The sequence below is a fragment of the Carlito syrichta genome, unplaced genomic scaffold (assembly GCF_000164805.1).
Source record: "Carlito syrichta isolate Samal-C Ts95f unplaced genomic scaffold, Tarsius_syrichta-2.0.1 Scaffold305643, whole genome shotgun sequence".
Taxonomy (NCBI): domain Eukaryota; kingdom Metazoa; phylum Chordata; class Mammalia; order Primates; family Tarsiidae; genus Carlito; species Carlito syrichta.
The window spans coordinates 330,607-358,139 of NW_007249739.1; the positions used below are offsets into that span (position 1 = coordinate 330,607).

General features: G+C 47.3%; 1 protein-coding gene across 1 annotated transcript in view; it reads left to right on the forward strand.

Annotated features, from left to right (window-relative positions):
- The window catches only part of TG (thyroglobulin), a 279,837-nt gene that overhangs the window by 3,737 nt on the left and 248,567 nt on the right, over nucleotides 1-27,533 (forward strand). Inside the window, exons 4-11 of the mRNA XM_008061957.1 lie at nucleotides 1,212-1,415; nucleotides 2,614-2,773; nucleotides 13,579-13,685; nucleotides 14,158-14,301; nucleotides 14,513-14,695; nucleotides 18,342-19,442; nucleotides 19,870-20,454; nucleotides 24,450-24,689. Of these exons, the coding sequence (XP_008060148.1) occupies nucleotides 1,212-1,415; nucleotides 2,614-2,773; nucleotides 13,579-13,685; nucleotides 14,158-14,301; nucleotides 14,513-14,695; nucleotides 18,342-19,442; nucleotides 19,870-20,454; nucleotides 24,450-24,689 (2,724 nt within the window). The remainder of the gene's footprint in view (nucleotides 1-1,211; nucleotides 1,416-2,613; nucleotides 2,774-13,578; nucleotides 13,686-14,157; nucleotides 14,302-14,512; nucleotides 14,696-18,341; nucleotides 19,443-19,869; nucleotides 20,455-24,449; nucleotides 24,690-27,533) is intronic.

Consider the following 27,533-nt stretch of genomic DNA (forward strand, 5'->3'; position numbering starts at 1 on the left):
AACCCACGGGCTCAGGCAATCCACTCACCTCAGCCTCCCAAAGGCGTGGGATTACAGGCTGAGCCACCGAGCCCGGCGGCTTTTTTTTTTTTTTAATCAGAGTCTTGCTTTGATTCCCAGGCTAGAGGGCAGTGGTATGGTGACAGCTCACTGTAGCCTCCAACTCTTGAGCTCAAGCAATTCTTTTGCCCCAGCCTCCTAGTAGCTGGGACTACAGGTGCCCACCACCATGCCGGGCTAATTTCAATTGATTTGGTAGCGTTTTTCATTTTGTTTTGTTTTGTTTAATATTGCCCTAGGCCGGTCTCAAACACTTGGTCTCAAGTGATCCTCCTGCCGTGGCCTGCTGAGTAGCCAGGACTACAGGGCACACTGTACTATACACAGTAATTGAAAAAAAATTATGGAGACAGGATCTCACTGTATTGCTCAGGCAAGTCTCAAACTCCTGGAATCAAGTGATCTTCCTACTTCAGCCTCCCAAAGTGTTGGGATTACAGACAAGAGCTGCCATGCCCAGCCTCAAAACTATCCTTTAATCGATGAAAGATCTGTTTTGGGCAGTGACTTTATGAAGCCAGCGTGGCTATGTGGGGTCTTGCTGCATGAACTTGACTGAGTCAGGCACTCTCACGGAGCTACAGTTCCTTATCTGTAACACGAATATAGAATCTGTCTCACAGTGATGCTGTGAGGATTCAAAACACATGGGCAGAGCACAGTGGTTCACGCCTGCAATCCTAGGACTTTGTAAGGCTGAATGAGAAGGATTGCTTGAGCCCAGGAGCTCAAAACCAGCCTGGACAACATAGTGAGACCTCATCTCTACAAAAAAAAAAAAAAAAAATTAGCTGGGCATGGTGGCATGCGTTTGAAGTCCCAGCAACTCTGGTAGGCTGAAACAGGAGAATGGCCTGAGCCCAGAAGGTCGAGGCTGCGGTGAGCTGTGATCGTGCCCCCGCACTCCAACCTGGGTGACAGAGTGAGACTCCAACTCAAAAATACCCAAATCCAACCAAGACAAAAACCAGCAGACCCCTGTCAGCACACAGTAGGTATTCCGTAGTGGGCGATCATGGCCGATGTCACTAATATCCATGTCCCTCGAAGAAGGCTGCTGTATTTCAGCTCCATAGATAAGGAGACTGAGGCACAGAGCAGTGAAGCAGTGTTCTCAGGGAGCACCCCGACCCTGCTCTTTGTACCCCCAGGTCTGTCCTCCTGCCAGCTGCATAGGCAGCAGATCTTGCTGAGTGGTTACATCAACAGCACCGCCACGTCCTACCTTCCTCAGTGCCAGGATTTCGGGGACTACGCGCCCATCCAGTGCGACGTGTGGCAGGCGCAGTGCTGGTGTGTGGACGCAGAGGGAGTGGAAGTGTATGGGACACGCCAGCGGGGGAGGCCCAGACGATGTGAGTGTCACACAGCACCGGCTCCCCAGAGGAGGGGAGGAGGTGCGGCTTTTCCCACTGGGAACCAAAAACGCTCAGGGCTCCCTGACAACATGGGCAGAGTGCCTGGCCCGTGGGAGAAACACTGGAAAGCTCCAGAGGGAAGGTTAGGTCCCTGCAAATATTTCCAAGTGGCACACTGTCATAGTCACAGGCTGATCAGTTGCAGCAAAGGCAAGATTTCACCACATATCGCATGTATCCTGTTGCAAACTGTAAGTCACTGTTTTGGTCTGTCACATACTGTATGAGGACCCTTCAGCCAGTCGGGACCACATAGATCATGGTGGTCCCATCAAGATTATAAATGAACTGAAAAGTTCCTCTTGCCTAGTGACGTGTTGATGATCCTGGCCCTGTGTGGGCCTAGGCTAGTGTGTGTGTGTGTGTGTGTGTGTGTGTGTGTGTGTGTCTTAGATTTTAACCAAAAAAAGTTTTAAAAGTGAAAAAAACAATCTACAAAATGTTAAAGAATAAAGACATAAAGAAAGAAAGTATATTTGTCCACCTGTACAATGTGTTCGTGTTTTGACCTGTTATTACAAAAGACTCAAAAATTTTTAAAAATTATGTGTATAAAGTATAAAAGTTACAGTAAACGAAGGTTAATTTACTATTGAAGAAAGGGAAGAAATGTAAATAAATTTAGTGCAGCCTAAGTGTAGAGTGTTTCTAAAGTCTACAGTAGTGAACAGTGGTGTCTGAGAACTTGACAAAAGTCTACGGTAGTGGACAGCGGTATCTGAGATCGTCACACTCACTCATGGGTTCACCCAGGGCAACTTCCAGCCCTGTAAGCACCATTCATGGTGACTGCTTTATACAGATGTATAATTTTTTATCTTTTATACCGTATTTTTACTGTACATTTTCTACATTTAGATGCACACACACCACTGTGTTACAACTGTCTACAGTATTCAGTCCAGTAACATGCTGCACAGGTGGGTAGCCTGGGAGCCACAGGCTAGACCATCTAGCTAAGGCGTGCAGCAGGATAGACCATCTAGGTGTGTAAAAGCACACTCTACAATGTTCACACAACAACAAAATCACCTAATGACAGATTTGCCCCTGTCGTTAAGTGACGCGCGACTGGAGAAACATATGCACCTGCTCATGCATAAGACTTTTAATTGTTTTTCATGGAAACATTTAGGTCCGAGGAACTGTGAGATAAGAAACCGCCGCCTTCTCCATGGGGTGGGGGACAAGTCACCACCCCAGTGTTCTGCGGATGGGGAGTTCATGCCTGTGCAGTGCAAATTTGTCAACACCACGGACATGATGATTTTCGATCTGGTGCATAACTACAACAGGTAAGGGGAACCGGCCTCTGGGATACACTTGTCATGGGGCTGTTGCCTGCCAAAGCCCATGCTCACACTGAGCAGGGGAATTTCTGTGTCACGCGCACACCATAATGGGAAATTCAGGGCTGCCTTCCTTCCTCTCGTGTGTGGCGGTTGGGCAGCTGAATCGCTGCAGCGTTTTTAACAAAGTACAATGGCCATCACTATTAAGTTGAAAATATCCATGCCCTCTGGCCCAGCCAGTCCATGGATATGTACAACAGCAGAATGTGGAGGTACATGGGTGTCTGCTGCATGGTTTTCATTGTAGCAGGAAACGAAGAACCAAGGAACTGATCATAAAAGGTGGTTGACTGAATAAATAAACGTGTGTCTGCTATAAATATTTACGTAGCCACGAGAATGAATGTGTTAGAGCTAAAACAGTTGACTCACAGAGGATTTCACAGAATATTATGATAATCTGATACAAGACCCAAAGCGCAGATAACATAATGCGATTTAATTTTCTAAAGAACAAACGAGCAAAAAAAAAAACCCTTTATGTATGCCTCTCTGCTTATATGATCATGCAAGTGTCTGTGTAGAACTCAGTGAGTGCAGAGGTTGACACGAATGAGCACATATTACGGGGTTACCAGGAGCTGCTTTGAGGGTCTGGTCTGTTCTGCTTAAAAACGGGTGGGCAGAAAGGCATCAGCAGAAAAGAAAAAGAGACAGCACTTCAAAAAGTGTGGATAGCATATATTTATAAATGTGTGTAAACTGTGTGTATGCATGCACTTGCAAATAACTGGAAATATTTACATAACATATATTAAAAGGGAGACGCATTATAAAACTTGGCCCAGATAGACAGGTGGCTTCTGGGTACTCTTGATTCTTGTAAAGGGCTCTTGCAGACTTCACTGGTAATCGAGCCATTCTGGGTAAAGAGAAATAAGAATACTAGTCTACAAATACCAATATGAGTTCTCTTGGAGAACTTGAGCCTCGGTATGGCTGGCTTCCAGACATCCAGTTTTTTTCCCCGTGTGAGAGAGGAAATTCTCACAGGCTGTGCCAGGAGGGGTCAGACCAGCAGCCTGGGCAGAAACTGCCCCCTGAACAGGCTTTATCTCAGCTGCATCATAGTTTAAAAACTGGGAACTTTTATTAGGTTATTCCCCACGAAACTTCTATTTCTGCACGTAAAAAAAAAAAAAAAGAATAGTTGAGCACAAGCCGTTTCCTACATGCAACCTAAAACACAAAATTTGGAATTCCAGTGAGGCCATGTGAAGTCACCCAGGGCATGAGGAAGCCAGGCCTCAACTGCCTTTTGGGACCACGACAAACCCTGCTATGCTCCGGTCCCTCCGGTTACCACACCCTACTTCCTTCATCCCTTTGTATGACCTGCCTGGCCCTAAAGCCTTTGCCTTTGTGACCTACATTCTGCCTCCGCCTCTGCCACTGCATGGAGACCTGGTCACTTACCCATTCGGAGCCTCAGTGTCCCCATCTATCAAATGGAGGACCATGCCCCACTCATCAGGTCACAGTGAAGATCTGCTGTGACCTCATGTAAGAAACCACCACAAGTTGACAAGGTTGTAAATTATTAGGCCTCTGTAATGGATTCTTACCCACCGCCCAGTTTTAGCAAATGGAGGTTAGGTGATCTCCGCTCAGGCCTGGAGAACAGCCTTTCTGGGAGAACAAACAAATCTCAAGCAGCCAGGGTTACTGAATGCTCGTCATGCAAACCGATGTGTCCTCAGTTCAAGGCCAACAGAATGCTTCCTATATACAGGAAATTGTATACTGTAACTATACCCAGTATATACAGCAATTGTAGACTATAACTCTCAAATTATTTCTGAAAGTAATTTGATCGTTATAATCTCCATATACAAATGAGGACGCTGAAAAGCAGAAGTTAAAGAAGTCGTCCTAAGAAGTGTGGTTAGTGGGTGCTAGGGCCGTCTGGCTCCCATTATGCAGTCAGACTCCTCTCCGTTCCCCTCAGGCGCACAGCACAAAGCTCTGCTTCCTGCGGGTCCCACAATCCATGCTTGCAGGGTGGGTGAATGCATCCCAGAGCTTGGCGGGTTCTGTGCTGAGGCTGGGGCACCTTTCACAGCTACTTCCACAAGAGGGCAGTCGAATTAAATGCAAAAGATCAGCTCTAAGCTTCCATTGTTTAAAACAAACACCAAAAAAACTGTACTCCTGAAAGGAGATCCTTCCCTTTTTTGTACACAAGCATGTCTCGGGGCAAATTCTAGTTTAGGAAGGTCATGGGAAGGGTTGAGGGGGTCGGTTACTGGAAGCCCAGCTGTAATGGGATTTTCTGATACTCATGTAGACCTGGGCAGTCCCAGGCCCCTCTGGCAAGGTGGAAGGAGCCAGCCGAGGCCACTTGAGGCGTCTAAGCTTAGCATCTACGGTTGCCAGAGAAAATGCTAGAAGGCCAGTTACATCTGAATTTCAGATAAGCAAAGAGTAATTATTTCAGTGTGAGTGTGTCCCCGACGGTGCATCAAGCATTTGAAGCCTGGGGCGCGGGTAGGGTCTATCCTAATCACCATCAGACTTGGATTTCTAAAAGAATGGAGTTGGGTGGGGAAGGGGAGAGTGGGGGTTGGGAGGTGGCCCTCCAAGGTGACTACACCTGTCTGAAAGAGAGACGATGCTGACATGGAGTAAGTGACAGAGAGGACGGCCAAGAGATGGGCCAGGACTGGAGAAAAATTTACCAGATGGAATCCACAAAGCTTGGCGAAGGAAGAGATGTGGAAGGGTGGGGGGAGTCAAGGACAACTCCCCGGCTGGAGCTCTAGATGGATGGATGAGGATGAGGGAGGGTTGAGGGTGAGTGTGCAAAAGAAAAACACAAAGTGGGTTCTGGAATATTGAATCTGAGGGGATTTCTTTGGGAAATTCAAATGGAGAAATGCGGTAAGGCAGTGACTTCCTTAAAGTCACAGGGAGGCTAGAAGCCCATGGGAAGCCCATTCGCCAACCGTTGTGAGTTCGTAATGTGCTGGGTGATGATACGCACTTGAACTTGGTCATAGTGTTTGCCCATCTCAAGTAGATTCTTTTGCTTGTGACACCGATTTGGCTGGCGACTTTCAAAGAACCATGCTGGGATAGGAATGAGCTTTGCTAGTCCTTCTGACTCAGGCTCCATCTTTCACATGGCCCCAGCCCAGGCACACATTCTGGACATGCCGCTGATGATAAGCAAAGGTCTTAAGAGCCTTTGACGGGGTTGATGCCACTACCAAGGCCTGCGTGGTCTGAGTTCATTGGCTTCTTTATCGGCCTTTGTCCTTAGTGACTAAACTCACTCAGACTTCTCAGTCACCAGTGTCATCTCAAACACCTTGGCCACCCATGCTCCCCAGGTTACCCAGTTGGAAGGATCAGAGTCATCTTAATATGTTGCAAAGAGGCTTCTCAACCGGAACATGGAAGGGACCATATGAAGAAATGCTTGCAGGCAAATCATCTGATCACCCTCACTGGAGACCCTTGCAGTGGTGGGCTATGCATCAGGCACTATAAGGCCTTCCTTTAAGGAGTACCCACTGTACGCAGAAGAGAATCAGATACATGGCTAACTTATTAATCAGTGGTTAGATTTCTAGAGGGACTGCTTGTAGACAATGTTAGGGAATCTTGCTGAACCCAGAGATATGATTCCTACTCTGAAAGTGAACAAGACCAGGTGTCTGTGGGACACAAGTATTTCCTAGTCTCTGCTAAACCTTACTTGTAATTCTGCTAACTTTAGGTTGGCCACAGTCTGTGCATAAACTCTGAACCGCTGCCATTTGCTCCTTGGTCAGCATTGTCTTTCTTGCGGGCCCTTCTGTGAGCCCCCTGAGATTTTTCTTTTTATTCGACAAAAGGCAAGTGGTCCTTTCCACTAGACAAAGTACATATTATTTCTTATTTAAAAATATTGTGCTTATCTTATTTTTAACTTTATTTTTCAATACTTTTGAGTGATACAAATAATTTTTGGTCTGGACATTAAGAGTGACCACTGGGCCAGGCACGGTGGCTCACGCCTATCATCCCAGCACTTTGGGAGACTGAGGTGAGAGAATTGCCTGAGCCCACGGGTCCAAGACCAGCCTGGGCAACTTGGCGAGGCTCTCTCTACAGCAAATAATTAAAAAAAAAAGATTAGCCAGTCTTGGTGGGACATGCCTGTAGTCCCAGCTACTTGGAAGGCTGAGGTGGAAGGATTGCCTGAGCCCAGCAGGTGGAGGCTGCAGTGATCATGAGCATGACATTGCACTCCAGTCTGGACAACAGAGTGAGACTCTGACTCAAAAAGAAAAAAAAAAGTGGCCTCCACTCCCACCTGTGTATATTGTACCTGACAGGTGATTTTTTTGGTCCCTATGTCCCCTCTCCTTTCCCCTTTTGAGTCTCCAGTGTCTGTGATACCATTCTCCATGTCTTTGCAGATCTATCAGTTTAGCTCCCACTTGTAAGTGAGAGCGGGTCGTGTTTGGTTTTCTGCTCCTGTGTTAGTTCACTTACGCTGATGTTCTCCAATTCCATCCAAGTTGCTACAAAAGGCATGCTTTCATTCTTTTTTGATGGCCGAAGCGTATTTCATAGTGTATATATGTCACATTTTCATCCACTGATTGACTGATGGACAGTTAGGTTGACTCAAAAAAAAATGTGGTTAATGTGTTGATCTCATTTCCCCCCTTTCTTCTGATATGCTCGGAACAGGATAAAAGTGGACATTAGAGGAAGTCGTGAGAAAAGCAAAATAGGAGTAGAAAATAAGAACAAGGCAATACAGAATTTGGTCCATGCTGATTTTTCTACAGAGTTATGACAAAGTGAGGGGTTACACATTCATCTCTGAGCTCCTAGAACCAGAGAAAAGATATAACAGTCTAAGTCATTCTGTTTCTACCAGATAACACTAAGCCATTTCCTCGGGGAACACAACTTCTTTTGAGGATAAAGGGAACTTTGTTTCTCAGGTCTTCATAAATGGGGAAATGTTATATGCCACAGGGGACCTTATGACTTGACAATATCTTGCTGCCCCAATACCAGCAGTTTCCTAAGGCTGGTGCTTGTGAGAAGTGGTGGACACAATGTTTTCACACACCATATTTCAGTGACTGGGCTGTTGGGTCCTGGCATTTTCTGCCAGACTTGTCCCTCTCCTGTATCTACCAACGTCTTCCCTGCTGCCCACACTTGCAGTTCTGTCTCCCCTCCAAAGTTGGGGTCATGTAGACGACCCATCATGTTCTCCACTCCTCCCTTCTCAACGGGTCACATCTGGGCTTTAGCCACTTACTCAAATCATCTTTGGGAGCATTCTTTGGCCATAGAACGGGTTCCAGACCCAGTTGGCCCAAGTATAAGGACAGAGCCAGGCTGTCCAGCTTTCCTCAGGACTTTCCATTCACTCTCAGTAGTTTGACTTTCCTTGGCTGATGTGGGTTGGGAGATCGAATTAGGAGAAGGTTGAAAGCATGGCAGAGCCCTTGTGCCCTGGTAGCAGTAAACAGATGACAGTAGCAGAACCAAACAACTAGGCAATTTTTTTAAAGTCAGAGTCTCACTCTGTCGCCCAGGCTGGAGTGTGGTGGCATACTCACGGCCACCCCAGTGTTGACCTGCTGGGTTTCGGCAATCCTTCCACCTCAGCCTTCCAACTAGCTGGAGCTATAGGCACGTGCTGCCACGGCCCGCTAATTTTTTTTTAATTGTAGAGACGAGGTCTCACCAAGTTGCCCAGGCTGGTCTCGAACCCACAGGCTCAGGCAATCCACTCACCTCACCCTCCCAAAGTACTGGGATTACAGGTTGAGCCTGGCTGAACTAGGCAATCTTAATGGTTCTATATTGTGTCAGAAATTGATACAGAGACCTGCTATTGTCTGTCCATATTGCCACAACCCCTAGAGAAGGGCGTGGCAGGGTTCGAGTACTCCTGCATGTACCCACATTCCTGAGAGTTAACAAAAAGTGCATGTCCCCTTATCTCCTATGCACTCCCAGTAAGCAACTTCAAAGAATCCTTAACTTCTCCGTAGACTCTGCCCAACAAACGGAGAGATGTAAATTTCCATTTACGCTCTTTTCGTAGTAGTCACATGTTTGAATAAGATAGCATCAAGGTAATCCCAGGTCTTGTGATTTGTATAACTTTTGTGTCAATGTAATTGAGTATCTTTTATATCAGTGTAATCATAAGTAAGTCATGTGTATAACAATATGTAGTAATGAATGATGTCTTAGGCACTGTTAATTCCCTTCACTCTATGGCAAGCTTGATTAACACCTCTGTTTGGTGTTACTGATAAAAAGCTGTGAGATACCTCTGGTAACTGGTACCAGGAAATGTGAACCATGAATGTCATTATTGATAAAATGTGGCTGTGACTTAAGTTCTATACAATGCTCTGCGAGTCACGTAGTCAATGTAGAAGTTTCAACAATCCTGAACTTATAACAGTGGACTGTAGGCCGGGCTCCATGGCTCAGCCTGGAATCCCAGCATTTTGGGAGGCCGAGGCGAATGGATTGCCTGAGTCTGTGGGTTCGAGACCAGCCTGGCTAACTTGGTAAGACCTCATCTCTATAATAAAAAATAAATAGCTGGGTGTGGTTGCACAAGCCTGTAGTTCCGGCTACTTAGAAGGCTGAGGCAGAAGGATCGTCAGAGCCCAGTGGGTTGGCGCTGGGGTGACAGTGAGTGTGCCACTGCACTCCAGCCTGGGCAATGGAGTGAGACTCCAACTCAAAGAAAAAAAAAAAAGTGGACTGTAAAACCTGAAGGATGAGCAGAGTCATTAAAAAGAGCTTTTTTTAATTATAAAGATGTGGAGTACAATTCAGGGTTAGGTACACGAACATTGATTATGCAGGTACCCTTGTTGATTAGGTATGCCCCTCCATCCCCTAGTAGTTTTCCTCACCTGCCAATCCTACTCCCTTTCCCCTGGCCATTTCCCTCAATTGCTAATCCCTCTACTTCCCTGACGGTTGTCCACTATTGCCAATCACTTTCTTATAGTACTATAATTGTTCAAGTTCTGGTTATTAGTGAAAACATATGGTACTCTGTTCTTTGTTTCTGTGATAGATCACTGAGTATGATCAACTCTAAATCCATCCAAGTTGCTGCAAAATCCATATATTTGTCCTTCTTTATGGCTGCACAATATTCCATTGTGTATATGTACCACAATTTTTTTTATCCAGTCCAGCGTCGACAGGCAACATGGTTGGTTCCATGTGTTTGCTATTGTGAATAGAGTAGAACCATTTTTTTTTTTTTGAGTTGGAGTCTTACTCTGTTACCCAGACTGGAGTGCAGTGGCTGCTCCCGGCCACCGCAGCCTCGACCTGCTGAGCTCCGGCGATCCTTCCGCCTCAGCCTTCCGAGTAGCTGGAACTACAGGCGCGCGCTACCACGCCCAGCTAATTTTTTTGATTTATTTTGGAGATGAAGTCTCGCCAAGTTGCCCAGGCGGGTCTCGAACCCGCGAGCTTAGGCAATAGAACCATTTTTAAAAGATCAGAAGCCCAGTTCTGCTTCCTGGGTTCGAATTCAGAAATAAATCTCTTTCTACCAGTTTCCTGCCCCTTGATTTATTGATATCAAGGGAGAGCAGCCGAGTGTTACTTGGACCGTAACAAAATTAGCCACAAAAATCAAATTACATCAAATGGAATTGTGGAAAACAGGATATTGGGAAGATTCAGAGCTTGTGCTCACTGTTGATGACAGGGCAGAGCCCCAAAGGACCATGCTGTATTGGAGTGGGAATCTTACCCTCTAGTCATTTGCTGTTGTTGGAAGGGCAATGGAGGTAGATCCAAGATCCATGGCCCCTGGTATTGGATGGGTGATCTTGACCCGATCACATTACTGCGCAGAATCCCAGTTTTCATTCATGAAATGGAGATTTTAAAGGGTTGTTGTGAGAATTAACTGAGATAAAATAGGGAGAGTGCCTGGTGTACTGATTGTTCAATATATATCACCCGCATGAGTGGTAATGAATGATGGCAATCATATTAGCTCTTCTCACTACAAACAGAATTGACAAGAGGGATTAAAGATGGCAGTGCAGGGTGCCTGCCCCACATCTCAGCAGGGAACAGCCCTTGAAAGTCCGGTAGCTGGCCTAGGGGTGGTCTTATTGGAAAGGTAGGGGGACCCCTCTCTCCAACTGAATCCAGCACAGTCTCCAAAATTCAGGATGGGGGATGTCGACAGTGAGGACCATGCCAAAAGGCACTGGCTGGTCCAGGTACTGGGCAGTTCGTAAGACCAGAAACCCACAGAGAGGGACGCTGACTATTAAATGGTAGGATGGAGAGGGCTCAAAGCCCCTGGAGGCCATGTCTGCCCTGGGATAGGATGCTGGGGTGGGCCTCGAAGTTGAGCATGGGACTAGAGTGATTGAAACTTCTTGGACCTCATGCTGGAATGAGTTTCAGAACCCACTTCAGGCCAGCACACGTGTCACCAACATCTTTTAGATACCAGGGAAAAGCTGGGTGCCAGCCACCCAGAGCAGTGTCAGAAAAGACTCACATGTCTTGCAGGAGTTGGGGCGGGAGCCTGATGCAGACCAACACACATGGAATGGCACCGCTGGCAGAGAGAGCTGTCATGCGGTGGTGAGACCAGGGCTTAGAATCTCAGTTGCCACCACTTGCTCAAGATGGTGGCCTCCCTTCCCCACCTCCTTAGTGCCTAATATTCCTTCCTTTCAGGAGTGTTAAGTGGCTTAAATGACCTATGCATATTAAACATTTTGCAGATTGTTTTTTACAAAGTAGCACTCAATAAATGGACTTGATTATCATTCTGCTATTAGCAGATTTAGAACTGATTTTTTCTTAGGTTCCAATGGATGAACTTTTATTATATACCCCCATCAGTGACAACCCGGCAAAGTGGGTTTTTAATTTCCATTATGCAACTCACTTCCTATTACATTCTTTTTTATTTAACTCACATACACAGAATAATAGACCAACAACATGAAAAAAAAAAACAACTTATGCACAATCTTCAAGTTCCTTTATAGCTTTTTTTGCATATTCATTTCCATCCAATTAACTAATACATGTTGCACCCACATGTTCAGCCTCTGAGCAATTACTACACTTCACACTGCCTTCCAATACTGACTCAGTTGCATAGTAATAATTACACAGTATGTGCGTGGCATTTTATAGTCTAATCTTTTTATATAATGCTAGACATGCTCCCTTTTGGCTGGAGTTTATAAGTATCATCCTCAACTGTAGCATTGTATTCCACTTAGGGGATTTACTGTAATCTACTTCTTAATTTTTCCAACATTGGACATTAAGGTTGTTTTCCATATTTTGCTGGACTAGATTGCAAGGACGGTTGACCTAGGGGTGCGGAGAGCTGCTATTTCTAACTTGCTATCTGGGGTATATTCTAGAAGGTTGCAACATCTTCTGCTTGGCTCTCATGCACCAGCATGTATGCTTCGGCTCTCCATGTTGTATTATAGAAAGATACACAGTTCCTCCCTGACTGATGAATCATCGCACAGGGGCAGAATGCCTCGATACAGTTCTTTGTACTTTCTGTTACTTCCTGGATGTGGAACACAGTGGACGGGCTCGTTGCAGACATTATCAGGGAAGTCTCTTCCCTTGTTTACAGAAAGGGATGCCCAGCCCTTGTTAGGGATGTCATATTGATGTGTATTTTTTTCAACTGTGGAATTGAAAAATGTCGTTCTTAAGAATTTCATGTGGTGGGATCTGGCTTCTTTTCAAACTGTGACAAGCTGCGAAGGGCCCTATAGTCGTTTGATCTCCCAACATGAGATCATCATCTGCAACGTACCATATGCTTGTAAAGCGCACTTGGCCTTCGCTCTCTGGAGCAGTGTTCCAGGAAAGAAACCAGCGATTCCATGCTCATTACCTGTTTTCTGCCAGGCCCATGAGATACACACATGGGCATATGTTGGCCAAATGTCGGGAGGGAAATGGCTAATTACTATTGGGTTGATGCATGAGTTCCTAGTGTTTCACTTGCCCATGGAATGCAAATGTCACACGATGGTTGAGTGGTCACAGTGCATCAAATTTGCCAATTCTTGAGTTGACTGGCATGGGTCATTGTGGATTAAAGCGTTTAAACAGTCTTCAAAGCCTGATGGTCTTCCTGAACGTGGAAAATCACTCAGGTCAAAGTGGTCCTCTTTGAAACGACAGAATCACCTTCTTGCCATGCTTCCCTGTTGGCATTCTCCCAGGACACAGAGCAAATGTCTCGAGTCACCTCCGCTGCCTATACACCTTTGCTAGACTCAAACAGAGGACTATGTCAGAAGCGTTTTCTTCCCCTTGACACTTCATATGACCTCTTTAGCCCACAAATAGCACTGACTTTCTTCAAATCTGCAAACTGCGAGGTGTATTCACAAGCACACCATTGTCACGACAAATATGACCAACAGTACACAAACTCCCAACACCGTGGTGTTGCCAAGCCAAAAACAAACGTTACGAACTTATGCATGAACCTAACAGATGCCAGCGAAGCACAGCTTTACTTTACAAGGTCCAGCCTCGTTCCACTTAGGTAAAATTCATTGAGAAAGGAAATTCATTTGCTGCAGGAAACCTACAGCAATCGTCATGGGATTAAAAATCAGGCATTCCTCCCTCCTAGATGCGATACGGGGCACGTAGGTTTCCGCAGCACGAGCTTGTGATGACTTGCTTTTTATGACACGGTGACCATAAATCTCCTTTTATCTCAGGTTTCCAGATGCATTTGTGACCTTCAATTCCTTCCGGAGCAGGTTCCCCGAGGTGTCTGGGTATTGTCACTGTGCTGACAGCCAAGGGCGCGAGCTGGCTGAGACAGGTAAGTGACACACCCCAGGCGATCTGGAGGAAGGGCGTGCGATTCACCAGGCACGAGACTCTAAGTGTCATTGCCGGCAAAGCAGACTGCCTGCTCCCTTGTCAGTTGCTGTGGGTACTGAAGAGGATATGGCCTTGGCACTCCCATACCTGCTAGCCAGAATGGTGCCTTCGTGCACGCTGGAAAGCGGCACCTCCCCTCTGGACAGAGGCAGCCCTGAGTTTGCCCACTGGCACACAGGATGGATTTCAAGCTCTTATTCTCCAGGCAGTGTTCCTTTGTTTTGTGAACAACCTGAACAGCCATACACAGCAGCCCTGACTTCGAAAAGGAATCCAGTATTGTTCGTACCTGACGCACAATGATGTTGGTAAAGGCTGTGTCCCCTCTTGAGATCCGTTTACAAAGCAAGGCTAGGAATTCCTTTCTGAACGAGACTGTCTCTGAGATGCTTGCTGTCTCTCTGGCTCAGGTTTGGAGTTGTTGCTGGATGAAATTTATGACACCGTTTTTGCTGGCCTGGATCTTGCTTCTACCTTCACCGAAACCACCCTGTACCGGATACTGCAGAGACGGTTCCTAGCTGTTCAATTAGTCATCTCGGGCAGATTTCGATGTAAGTAATACGCTGTCCACGGACATGTGCGTGTGTGTCCGCTAGGGGGACACCCCTTGGACTTTCAAGTTGCTGCAGTCTTCGTTCCAGACTGTTCCAGCAAAGCGAATGGAGAGATTTTAAAGCTCTTAACAGCCAACAGCACTGCATGCTCTCCACTCGTCAGGTGATGCTTACACTGTCTCCTCCCTGACTATGTGGATTTCTCTAGGCCCCACGAAGTGTGAGGTGGAGCGGTTTACAGCAACCAGCTTTGGTCACCCCTACATTCCAAGCTGCCTCCGAAGCGGGAGGTACCAGGCAGTGCAGTGCCAGACGGAAGGGCCGTGCTGGTGTGCGGACGCGCAGGGCAAAGAAGTCCCCGGAACTCGGCGGCGAGGGAAGCCATCTTGTGGTGGGTTTCCTCTTGAGGGCTTTCCTCCTGGTCTCCTCAGGTCACAGTACTCTAATTTCTCCTCCAGATCAACCTCCAGAGACCCCACTGACTCAAATGCCTCCTGAATGTATCCCACAGGTCCTTCAATCTCCCCGTGTCCCAAGACTGGTATATTATCATTCACTTCCAACGCGGCTCTCACCCTGTGTTAGACACAGTTGCTTCCCCAAGCAGCTCAAGGAATCCTGGGGAGCTCACAGGTGAAGAAAGATAAATGAGAATTAAGTTGACATGTGCCATGAAAGAAGTATGTAAAGGCAATGCAGGGAGCATAAGGTGGGGGTGTGAATTCCTTCTTGCAGCATGTATGAGGGAGAGGAGCTTAAGAAGGCTTCGTGGAAGAGAAGACACTTGACCAGAGTCTTCTAACATGAAGATGTTTCCTGAAGGAGCAAAGTAAGGAAAGGTGTTCTCTATTTACGGTGCAGAAGAAACCAATTATAAGGACATGGATGATAGGCATTGGTATGCTAAAGATCCCTGAATCTGTAAGAAGTTTAGAAAGAAATTGCTGGAGTATAATTAAGGTGGTGCTCTGAACTTGAAGACCCAAGGAAAGGTGGGGGTAAGACAATGAGGTCTTTGTTATTATTATTGATCACAAAAAACCTTTGAGGGGCTTCATGCTGGAGTGTAGGTGAAGACATTGAGAGGTTTTAAGCTGGAGGGTGTCATGATGGGTAAATTCTGGAGAAGGGATAGAAAGGAGCATTAGACTAGACCAGAGGCAATGGGGTTCATGAGAAGGTTGTTGCAATGTTCTGAGCAGAGATAAGGGGTTCCGTATTCATTTCCTAGGGCTGTCATAATAAATCATCACAAGCAGGATAGTGTCGAACAACAGAAATCTATTATCTTACTATTCTGGAGGTTAAAGTTTCACCAGCAAGGTGTCAGTAGGCCTGTGCTCTCTCTGAAGCTCTAGGGTGGGCTTCTTCCTTGCCTGTGATGATCACCAATAATTCTTGGCATTCTTTGGTTTTTGGCAGCAAAACGACTATCTTTGCCCTCATTGTCACGTGACTGTCTTCCCTTCGGGTCTGTCTCTGTGTATCTTCTCCTCTTCTTATAAGAAGACTCTCCATGTTGGATTAAAAACCTGCCTAATCCAATGTGACCTCGTTTTATTTAACTAAGGCCATATTCTGTGGTTTTGGGAAGGAACACTACTCAATCCATATGGGGACCAAGAATAAATCAGAAACAGTGGGAGACAGAACTATCACTAAGCATTCCAGCAAGAACCCGTTTCATCTAACCAGGGATGTGAGATTTGGAAGGATGTTAGTGATGAGGAAGAAGGAAAAATCCAGAAGCCCTCACAGGTGTCCAACTTGGATAGGCTGAGGATATTCAGAAAGATTGAGACAGTGAAAAAGAAATGCAAGGCTTTTTGTAGCTTCAAAATAGATACGTACTGACATTCATTCAATAATTCCTGTGAAATCATTCCATTTCTCCCACTTAACATTTTGGATATTCTGTGCGGTGTTTGGTGGCATTCTATCTGCTAAGTGTGAGAGTGTCCAAAAAAAAAAAAAATTGGAGGCCCTGCCTTGGAGATATTTACAACACGTTTTAGTTCTATTAAAACCTAGAGAGCACTGTGGCCTCTAACTTCCAGGTGGAAACGAAGTAGTATGTCTTTCCAAGTTGAAAACAATAAATAGCTCCATCAAATGCATGGACGGGTTGTATATTTTTACATCTTCTCTCTGGTGTGTCTGTCCTATTTCTGTGCAGACAAATTCCACATGGAAACGCTATCTGCATTTCTTTGCCTTGGTAACGCTCCATAACAAATGGTTGGAAGGGGTCAGCTCTTAACCTGGAAAGAGCAGAAGGAAACTGCGAGCTTTATTTCTTTCATACCTTCCTGGAATATCCATTAGAGGAGGCCATGGCCTTGTCAGGGGATGTGTTAGGTACCCGGATGCTGCCAATCTCCTACCCCACCCCCACCACATTTTCCAGTTCTTTCTCTGTTGCCTGGATACAGAAGGAAATTGGCTGACTTTCTTTTTGGCATCCATGTGAATCGAGAGGGAAAAAAAATTACTTTAAAAGTTGGGGGAGGGGTGGGTGGTTTAAAAGAGCCTTTAAGGTTTATGATTTTATGGGGGAAAAAACAAGCTTTCTTACTTCCACCTGGGTAACTGAGACAGTCACTTGGCATTGAACTAGTACATTTGTTTTGCCTTTAATGTGATTTCAGTCAACCTGGGACGTATATAGATAGAATGACCTGACCATGCATAGAGTTGGCTGACTTGATCACTGTTTAATTAGCAATTTCAAGGAAAGGTCAATTAGCCCAGTAGAATGTGCTAGCCCAAAACATGTTAGCTGGGTGGGCATTATTGGATTATATTATAGAAAATATGTCTTATTACAGGAAACACTAGGAACATTTAAAGTACAGTTCTTGCCCTTAGAGAGGCTGCAGCTAGCCAGGCAAGACTACCCACAAAGAGAAATTAGGTGGTCACACCCATAGCATATAGTGAAGCATTAAAGTCCACTAAGAATTCCAACAAGAGACCAGGCACAGCGGCTCATGCCTGCAATGTCAGCATGTTGGGAGGCTGAAGCAGGAGGATTTCTTGAGCCTAGAAGTTCGAGACCAGCCTAGGCAATAGACCTATCTCTACAAAAAAAATTGTTGAGCATGGTGGCACATGCCTGTAGTCCCAGCTACTTGGGAGGCTGAGGAAGATGATCACATGAGTCCAGGAGGTTGAGGCTACAGTGAGCTATGATCATGCCAATTCACTCCAGCCTGGGTGACAGAGTGAGACCCTAGCCAAAAAAAAAAATCCAAAAAAGAATGGTGGAAAACAATATTTAATTAAATATAAATGGGAATTTGTTGGTATACTAGTTTTCTCCAGCTACTATAACAAATCACCACAAACCAGGTAGCTTTGAACAACAGAAATGTATCCTTTCACAGGAGGGAAGCCAAAATAATGAAGGCAGAACCATGCTCTCTTGAAGACTCTGGGAAAGAATCTCTCCTTTCCCCCTCCTGGCTACTGGTAGTTGCTAACCTTCCCCGGCATTTGAGCACATCACTCCAGTCTGTACCTCTGTCCTCATGTGGTCTTTTTCCTCTGTCTCTCTGTGTCTTTTTATAAGGACATCGGTCATTGGATGCAGAACCTACCCTAAGCCAGCATGACACCATCTTCACTTGATTACAACAGCAAAGACCCTGTTTCTAAACAAGGTTGCATTCTGAGGTTCTGGGTAGACATGCATTTGGGTGGCAGGCACAATTCAACTCAGGACAGTTGTTGAATGTGGTCAGATTTACAGAAAGTGGACCAGGATCTGTGAGACTTGCTCTAGATGGGACTGGCCCCGGGTGGAAACTGATGAAGTGCTCTTGTCTCCTGGAATGGTCACTCCCCAAAATGGTCCCTGTGGAGGCAACTCAGAGGAAAAGGAAGGGCAAGAGGATACACAAAGAAGCAAGTGGTTGCAGATATAGGTGTCCTTGATTGAATTTTTGGCATCATACTCCCAGAAAGATCTAAGGGGCTGTCTCAGAATTGCCTGTGATGCTAAAACCATTTCTCCCATTCTGCTCTGTCCCATGCAGCTGAAGATCAGTCTTGTGCCTCTGAAAGGCTACAGGCCTTGTCCAGACTGTACTTCGAGACCTCGGGCACCCTTAGCCAGCAAGACCAATCCTCTCCTCCTGAGAGAAGACGGGCCTCCACGAGAGTGGCTGGATTTGCCACTTCCTGCCCACCCGTGATCAAGGAGCTCTTTGTTGACTCCGGGCTTCTCCGCCCAGTGGTGGAAGGGCAAGTCCAGCAGTCTTCTACCTCGGAAAGTCTCCTCCAAGAAGCCATCCAAGCAATTTTTCCATCCCGAGAGCTAGTCCGTCTTGCCCTTCAGTTTACCACCAACCCAAAGAGACTCCAGCAAAATCTCTTTGGAGGGAAATTTTTGGTGAATGTTGGCCAGTTCAACTTGTCTGGAGCCCTTGGCCCAAGAGGCACGTTTAACTTCAGTCAATTTTTCCAGCAACTTGGTATCTCCGGCTTCCAGGACAGAGAGAGACTGGAAGACCTAGCCAAGCCTCTCTCTGCAGCACTGGATTCAAATTCCTCCACAGAGACCCCCAAAGCCTCTAAGAAGGGTGCTGCTATGAATAAGCCCATTGTGGGCAGCTTTGGCTTTCAAGTTAACTTACAAGAGAATCAAAATGCCCTCCGATTCCTTGCTTCTCTCCTGGAGCTTCCAGAATTCCTTCTCTTCTTGCAGCATGCCGTTTCTGTGCCAGAAGACATAGCAAGAGATTTAGGTGATGTGATGGAAGTGGTGCTTAGCTCCCAGACCTGTGAGCAGACACCTGGAAGGCTATTTGTCCCGTCATGCACGGCAGAAGGAAGCTATGAGGATGTCCAGTGCTTCGATGGAGAGTGCTGGTGTGTGGATTCCCAGGGCCTAGAGCTCCCTGGTTTGAGAGTCAGAGGTGGACGACCGAGGTGCCCCACAGAGTGTGAGAAGCAGAGGGCTCACGCACAAAGCCTCATGCGTAGCCAACCCACCGGGTCCAAGTTGTTTGTCCCTGCTTGTACTAGTGAGGGGCACTTCCTACCTGTCCAGTGCTTCATCTCAGAGTGCTACTGTGTTGACACGGAGGGTCGGGCCATTCCTGGAACTCGAAGTACAACTGGAGAACCCAAGCAATGTAAGTCTGTTGAGTATTCAGTTTACAGACGTTCTGAGTCTCTCTTTAGGCCTTGACCCCAAATGCGCCTTCGTGGCTAAAGCCTAAACTTCACTTAGTGGCAAAAGTATCTGCTGAAATGAAAAATTGTCCAGGAATGCCTGGATAATGTCACCCATTCTAAGTGAAAAGGGAGATTTTTTCCGGCCTTTAAGAACTGTCACCTATGTTTCTGGAGTGCTGACCAACAGCTGGTCTCATCAGTGCACCCCAATTTAGTCATGGGGTGCTGACTGTCTAGGTATTACTTACAGATTTAAGGTGAAAAGGATTTCTATGACTAAGGAAGATTTTAGACAGAGTTTGGACTGTTAAGTGGTTTCATCTTGGTCTTTCCTGCTGATTACCTTTCTTAAACTGAATCACCTGTACATTGTTTTCTCCCCAGGCCCCACACCTTGTCAGTTACAGGCTGAGCATGCTTTCCTTGCGACGGCGAGGGCCCTGCTGTCCAATGCCAGTATGCCACCCGCCCTCTCCAGAATCTACATCCCGCAGTGTGGCGCCAATGGGCAGTGGAGACACGTGCAGTGCGATGGGCCCCCCGAGCAGGTCTTCGAGTGGTACCAGCGATGGGGGGCTCAGAACGACAGCCAGGCGCTGACCCCTGCCCAGCTGCTCATGAAGATCCTGAGCTACAGAGAAGCAGCTTCTGGAAATTTCAGTCTCTTTATCCAAAGTCTGTATGAGGCTGGCCAGCAAGGTGTCTTCCCAGTGCTGACACAATACCCTTCTCTCCAAGACGTCCCCCTAGCAGCGTTGGAGGGGACCTCGGCCCAGCTCGGGGAGAACATCCTCCTGGAGCCCTACCTCTTCTGGCAGATCCTGGATGGCCAACTCAGCTGGTACCCAGGGCCCTATGCAGACTTCAGCACTCCGTTGGCGCACTTCGACCTCCGGAACTGCTGGTGTGTGGATGAGACTGGCCGAGAAGTGGAAGGAACGCGGGCTGAGCCGAGCAAGCTCCCAGCATGTGAGTGAACTTATATGACGAGCTGAATCTGTGTGTGTGTGTGTGTGTGTGTGTGTGTGTGTGTGCGCGTGTATGTGTGTATTTAAAGGATGTCTAGTGGAAGAGCATCGAGTGTTGTAATGCGGCAACCCCAAAACAGAGAGGGCTTGTGCACAAGATTCTTTACATATTCCAAAGACGTCACCAAGATGTCCATCAGGGAAAGACATTGGTTGATTAGAACTTGCAGGGGGCACCGATGGCAGCCAGTCGGTGCTGAAAGAATCCATGCTTTGGGGCAGTATAGGCAAGCAGGTCAGTTAATCAAATTCCTCTCCCGTGTTTACCATGACATTGATTCCATATTGCTTTCAGCTCTACTGAATTACCTGCACCCTGTGACTCGTTCCTGGGAATATGCATGTCCTTCAAGGGCCAGCCTTGACCAGGGGTCGCTCCCAAGGGAAGTGGGAGGGGGAAACGGTCCATGTCCAGACCATACAGCACAAGTGTCGAAACTGGAATGGAGTTTAGAGGGGACTAAGCAAACCAAGGTTCCTAGAGGAAGGAGGTGACCTCCCTGCATTTACACAGTCAGGTGTTGGCAGGATTGATAGAGGACATTGTAAAATTTTCGTATAGTTGATTATTTAAATCAATACCTTAGATTTTTTTTTTTACTGGATGTCTTCTGTGAGCAATGCATCGTCTTAGAGCCAATGGATGCTGCAGAAGGGAAAACGAGCTGCCCTTGTCCTCCTGTAGCTACTCTTTAGGGCTGTCTCATTCATCAGGTGCACCATTCAATGTATCACCAAGTCTTCTGGTGATCGTGCTACTTGAGCAGAACACTGCTAGGTGCCTGCGACCTCTGGAGGGTGCCATTCGAGTGGTTCTAACTGGCTCAGAGGAACCTAATTAAGGGACTCATTGGAGGGCCCCTGCTGGAGGTCTGTGAGTTCAGCTTTGTGACAGATAGACTTACAGGAAAGTCACAATGGCATCCGTAGCAGGGAGCTGACCCCGAGTCTTCCAGTAAATTGACTTATTCTCAAATAGTCATCACAACAGCTTGAAAGAAAACCAGGCGGGTTCAGCACCACTGTGATCAGGCCAGACTCTCTCCAACCAGCCACTGCTAATATCACTGATAATGTGGCATCTGTTCCAGCCTAGTGAAATCTCTCAATTCTTTGCCATGTTCAATATTGTCTGGACCTTCCTGGATAATGTTAAAATTTTTCAGACTATTTTGATATTAGCAACATTTTAGACTTTAGAGCTAGTGGCTATTTAGAATGCTGGGCATGAGGACCACATGATGGGATGGTAATGCTCTTGGCATTTTGAACAGCCTGGAGACCGCACTATTATTAGGATTCTCCAGTAAAATCTCAATTCCCAGTAATGGAACCCCCCAAACCAACACACTGAAGTGTGCCTGACTGTTATGTAAGAAGTCTTATTTATTTCTATGAGACCTGTAGAATCATTCTTCCTACTAATGGTCAAGTCTCCCACATGGGGACATCCCTGGGATTCTCAATGCACTAAGACTGAATTGAGTCCTCTATCGCGCAATTTCAGGGGCCTGCATTGTTGACATCAAAAGTACCTGGTAACTTCAGTGACTAGTCTTATTCACCTTGGTGGGATTGCTGAGCAGAGTATTAAAACCAGACTTCAAATACTTGACTTTTTCACTTAGGCTGTGTAGACAGCCTTGTGTCCATGATCACCTGTGAGGGAGCAAATCTTAGATCATCCCCTTTCACTCAGTTTATATTTCATCTCTTCATTTCACAATTCTATTTTTGTTTTTGAAATTTAGCATTAACAGCTGGAATAGCTGGTATGTTATTATTGTCATGGTACATGTATGTGCAATATACAGGAATACCCATATTTTGGGGGTGCCCATTCAAACGCCTTTGTTGATCAGGGTTTGGTTTGGTTACTGGGGATTCAGAACCTGGATACCCACAATATGGTCCAGTGATACTGGCATTCCCTTGGGAACTTGTTCAAGATTCATGACCTTGGGCCCCACATACTGAATCCACACCTGCTTGTTCATGGTATTCCCAGAGGAATCCAGCACCTCCAAAGCCTCAAGAAGGATTGGTCTGGAGGGCAGGACATGAGGTGTCTTGACCCCTGGCTCTGCCATCGACTGCCGTATAACCTAAAGAGGGTAACCCTCTGAGTGTTAGTTTCCTCTGTAAAATCTGAGTTCTGACACTTAACTACCTCCAAGGCATGTGGGGAAAATTCTAAAAAGTAATAGCTGTGAAGGGCTGCACCTGGCCTATGGGAAGTAATTGATCAATGGTAGCTGAATTGATGCAATTGATCCAGTGAATAATGAAGTGAACAACGAAAGACCAATAACTCCCTAAATGTATGCAGGGATGATGGCTCAGATGCTAGTTCCTGCGGCCATCCCCATGTGACTTGTTTGCAGTTTTGCTTTCTTCATTGAATGTGCATTTAGGAACCACCCACTGTGTACACTTTGCTGTTACGAAAAGCCATGAGAAGCTCAGAGACCAGTGGAGAAAACAGAGATATTATCAGGAAAATAATAAACAGCCATGGTGGGACAGAGTATGCACATGGAAAATACAATGGCTGGCTCCCAGAGAATGGAGCTACTAAGCCATGGAAGGTTGGCATAAAAGTTAGCTTGGTGCCAGGTTCTGGGATGAATCTCGAGAGGTGTTTGTCCACAAAATGTGGCAAAAACTTTCTAACAGAGCACCGAGTCAGGGGAGCTGCAAAAGGTCTATTGTGTGGGAGAGTGGACAGGGGAAGGTTATTGTATAATAGTAGGAAGGGAGGGGCTTCCGAGGGAATGGCAGAAGGAGGGAGGTGTGGAAGGTGAATTGGAGTCAGATTTGGAAAGATCTCATGTGCCCAGTTTATCATTTTATCCTGAAAGAAGCAGGGAGCAAGCCGAGGTTTTATTTATTTATTTATTTATTTATTTATTTATCTATTTTTGAGTTGGAATCTCACTCTGTCGCCCAGGCTGGAGTGCAGTGGCACGCTTATGGCCACCACAGCCTTAACCTGCTAGGCTCAGGCAGTTCTTCTGCATCAACCTTCCAAGTAGCTGGAACTACAGACACGCACAACTATGCCCGGCCAATTTTTTGATGTACTGTAGAGAGGAGGTCTCGCCAAGTTTCCCAGGCTTGTCTTGAACCCTTGGACTCAGGTAATCCTCTCACCTCGGCCTCCCAAAGTGTTGGGATCACAGGCTTGAACCACTGTGCCCGGTCAAGCCAAGGTTTTTAAATGTGAGATTTTGCTGGGTGGGTTACAAAGCCCTGGGTTTAACATAATAGGTGATTTGATCAAGAATATCCATGTGAACAAGAAAACAATAATGTCTTCAGATTCCAGAAGTCAAAGGTTTCTACTGATCACACGCTCTCAAAAAAATCTACCAAGTGCCTCCAGTGCTGAATTCATGAGGAGACGGTTGAAAAAATCTGGTAAGGGTGGCTTTTGCTAACAGTGACAATTATAAGGACAGCATAAGCCAGACGCCGTACCTCCTACTTCGGCTGCAAGACCTCACAGGATCATTCCAAAAATTCAGGCAATAGATTCCCAAGTTTTCCCACTGCCTGGGTCAGGAAACTGAAGCTCAGAGACATTTAGCACATTATCCATGGTCAAGTGAGCCTTACAAGTGATGAAACAGTTGTGTGTGTGTGTGTTTTTATGTGTGTGTGGTGGAGGTATGTGTGTGTCTGTGTGTCTGTGTGTGGGATGTGAGTATTTATGTGTCTGTGTGAGGTGTGTGTTTGTTTATGTGTCTGTGTGAAGTGTGTATTCGTGTGTGTGTGTGTGTGTGTGTGTATGTGTGCGGGTATGCATGTGTCCACATGTGGGTGTGTGTGCATGTGTTCACATGTGGTGTGTATGTGTGTGTATGCACATGTGTTCCAGGGTACCGAGGCTGCCCCATGTGGCAAGTGACTCCACCCGTGACACTTTCTTGCCAGGCCCTGGCTCCTGTGAGGAGGCAAAGCGTGGTGCTCTGCAGTTCATCCGGGAAGCAGAAGCAATGGCCACGGTGTCCAATGGCTCCTGGGTCCCCCTGGGAGAGAGCTTCCTGGCGGCCAAGGGCATCCGGCTGACTGGCGAGGAGTGGGACCTTCGCGGGCCCCTCCCATCGTGGGATGCTCTCTCAGAGAAGTTTCTGCGTGCGGGTGACTATGCCCTCCGCCTGGCGGCTCAGTCCAGTGAGTGCTACGCTCCCTGGGTTCTTCTCCCTGTCTCTAGGGAGGCAAGCACTTCAGTGAGTCCTCAGCTGCCATATGGGGGGCAGGTCCTGAGAAGGAAGAGGGGAAGGGTTCTGTGAGACCCGCAAGGCTGGAATGCTGCATGTGTCTCCAGTGCATGCCCAGATGTCCCAGCGGAGCCACTCCAGATGGCACCTGCAGCCCCCACGAGCCACACATTCTTGATGAAATGTGAGGGTCTCAGTCTCCCAAGGCTCGTGCAACCCCCATGGCTTGTTCCCAAGCCTCCTCCATTCCCAAGGCTTCAGAAACACTACAAAGGGGGCGGGAGAGGCATCCTCTCTCCTGAGGAACTGTGACATATGTGATCTCATCTCATCTAACCCTGATGGTGATACCCAAGGGTGCACATGATGTCCTGTACAGCACAGAGAAACAAGCTCAGAGAGCCCGCCGTCCTCCAGACCAGAGTAGCAGCTAGATGATACTCAGACCTTACCTTGACCAGGCACTAGCTGTGCTAAGTGTATAACCGGGGCTGCGTGTTTGATCCTCTTAGGTTCTGGGGGAACGCTGCTATAACCACCATCCACAGCTCTTTGCAAATGGGGAAACTGAGGGTCAGGTTCAGTCATTCACCTGAGTTCCTCCAGCTAATGATTAGTGGGGCCTGGATGGGAAGCCTGGCAGTCCAGTCCTTGAGCCCAGGTGCTCAGCTTGGTGACCCCAGGTGCCTGGATCTGTCTCATCCCTGAGTCCTTGTCCCTCCCTCACGGCCCCACAGCTGCCCTGGTGGGAGGGCCCAGTCCCCTCCAAGTGCCCTGGCTGACTCCACCTCAACCTGACAAGGACACGCACGGCGTCTGTCTCTGAACCTTCCCCGGGTTCTCCATTTTTCTCAAGTTTTCTCTGGCTAGTGTTTTCTGCGTTTGGGTTATCAGGGGGGCAAAGCAGTCCCCCCTGATAACACCTGCTCCTGTCAGAGGATCACTCCAGCAGTCTGCCCCTCCCTTCTCATGGCTGGGGTGTCTGCTGCTGGCTTGGTGCTGGGCTCAGCTGTCCCTGTGCTCCTGACCCCACGTGGGAATCGTCTGAGGCCATCTCTGTTTCCTGCTTTTTCTGCACCCGACGTCTCTTCTGGAGGACAAGAGGAATCAGACTGGGGCATGGGGAAACCAAGCCCAGCGTCTGTGTGTCCTGCCCACTGCCCACCCTCTCCTCTTCTCTTCCTCACATCTCCACTGTTTCTTCCCCACCCCCACCCCACCCCCGCTCAGTTGCTCCCGGAACACTTCTATGAGCCGGGCAGTGCTCTGTATGCAAAATAAACACAGATCCCTTTTTCATCTTGACGCCCCTGGTACCTGTCACAGTGCCTGATGCCTAGGAGGGGCTGAGTCTGTGGTGAAGAGCCATCCTGCGGCTTCCTCCTCCGTCTTCCTTTCTCTTGTGTCTGCTCCCCTTATCCTACGGTCAGGCACCTCTGTCCTCTGTTCCTCAGAGCCTTGGGGACTTCCGCTTTTGACAAGAAACTCGTTTTAAATCTGTGTGTGGCTGGGAGTTGATGCAATCAGAGAGGGAAGTGGGACAGATGGCCCTTCAGCGGTGACCACATTGGCCAGGGCGGGAAACGCAGAGAAAGGGGAGAGAATGTTGTCAGCGACACAGAGATTAGTCACTGTGCAGCACGGTGGCATTTTCTTCAGAAGTCAAGCTGAGAAGTTCCTCTCTGACCAGCCACAGGCTCGGATTTTGCATGTCTGGGGTTGTAGAGAAAAGAGGAAGACTCCGTAGAGAAGGACCAGAGCTGGTCTTTTCTCCAAGAGTTTGGGGAGGGAGGGCCCAGGATAAGACGAAGCTGAGGCCCATTATGTGTCTTGGCCAACAGAACGTGGTGGCCGGGTCCCAGAGTCTAGCGAGGGTAGTGGGGGAGTATGGGAGTAAATGCTCACAGCTGTGCCTGGCGTGAACTTAGTGCTTAATGCCCATCAGTCTTTTTGATATAAATATCACACCTACCCTGTTAGGTAAGTATTCGACCCATTCCCCAGATGAGGAAACTGAGGCTCAGAGAGGTTAGGCAACTTGCTCATGCTCACACAGCTAAGAGATGCAGCCAGGATTCGGGCAGAGGTTTGTCAGACCCAGAGCCCTGGCCACTGTACCGGGCTGCTTCAAAGGTGCTTCTTGGTGTCCCCAGATGGGGTCTGACCTTATGTCTGCAATCTCCATACATCTCATTAAATGGAGCCACGGTGCCCATTTCTGAAGGGGAGTGAGCCGGGGAGAACTGCCCCAACGTGCCTCATGCAACAGGGCTGGCCCAGATGGGGCCGTCTCAGATGGGGCCATCCTTCTCTGTGGCCTGCCTCTTCTCATGGACCTGAATTCACATCAGTTCTATATGGAAGTTATTGCAGAGGTTTACAGAGATTCTTTCAATCTCCAGCCTAAGTGTCATTTTTAAAAAAATGAGTCAGGGTCTCTGTTGCCCAGGCCGGAGTGCAGTGGCACAATCACAGCTCACCACAGTCTTGACCTCCTGGGTCAATCAAATAATCCTCTCGCCTCAGCCTCCTGGGTAGCTGGGACTGCTAGAGTGTGCCATCATGCTTGTCTAGTTTTTATTTTTTTATTTTTACCTTTTGTGGAGATGAGGCCTCATCGTGTTGGCCAGGCTGGTCTTGAACTCCTGGCCTCAAGCAATCCTTCTACCTAGGCCTCCCAAAGGGCTGGGTTTCCAGGCATGAGCCACCACACCCGGCCCTAAATGTCAGTCTTAAAGGACAATCTGTGGAGTGCCTACCCACCGTTCAAGGAGCCTCTGCCATATTTTGGGTTGAG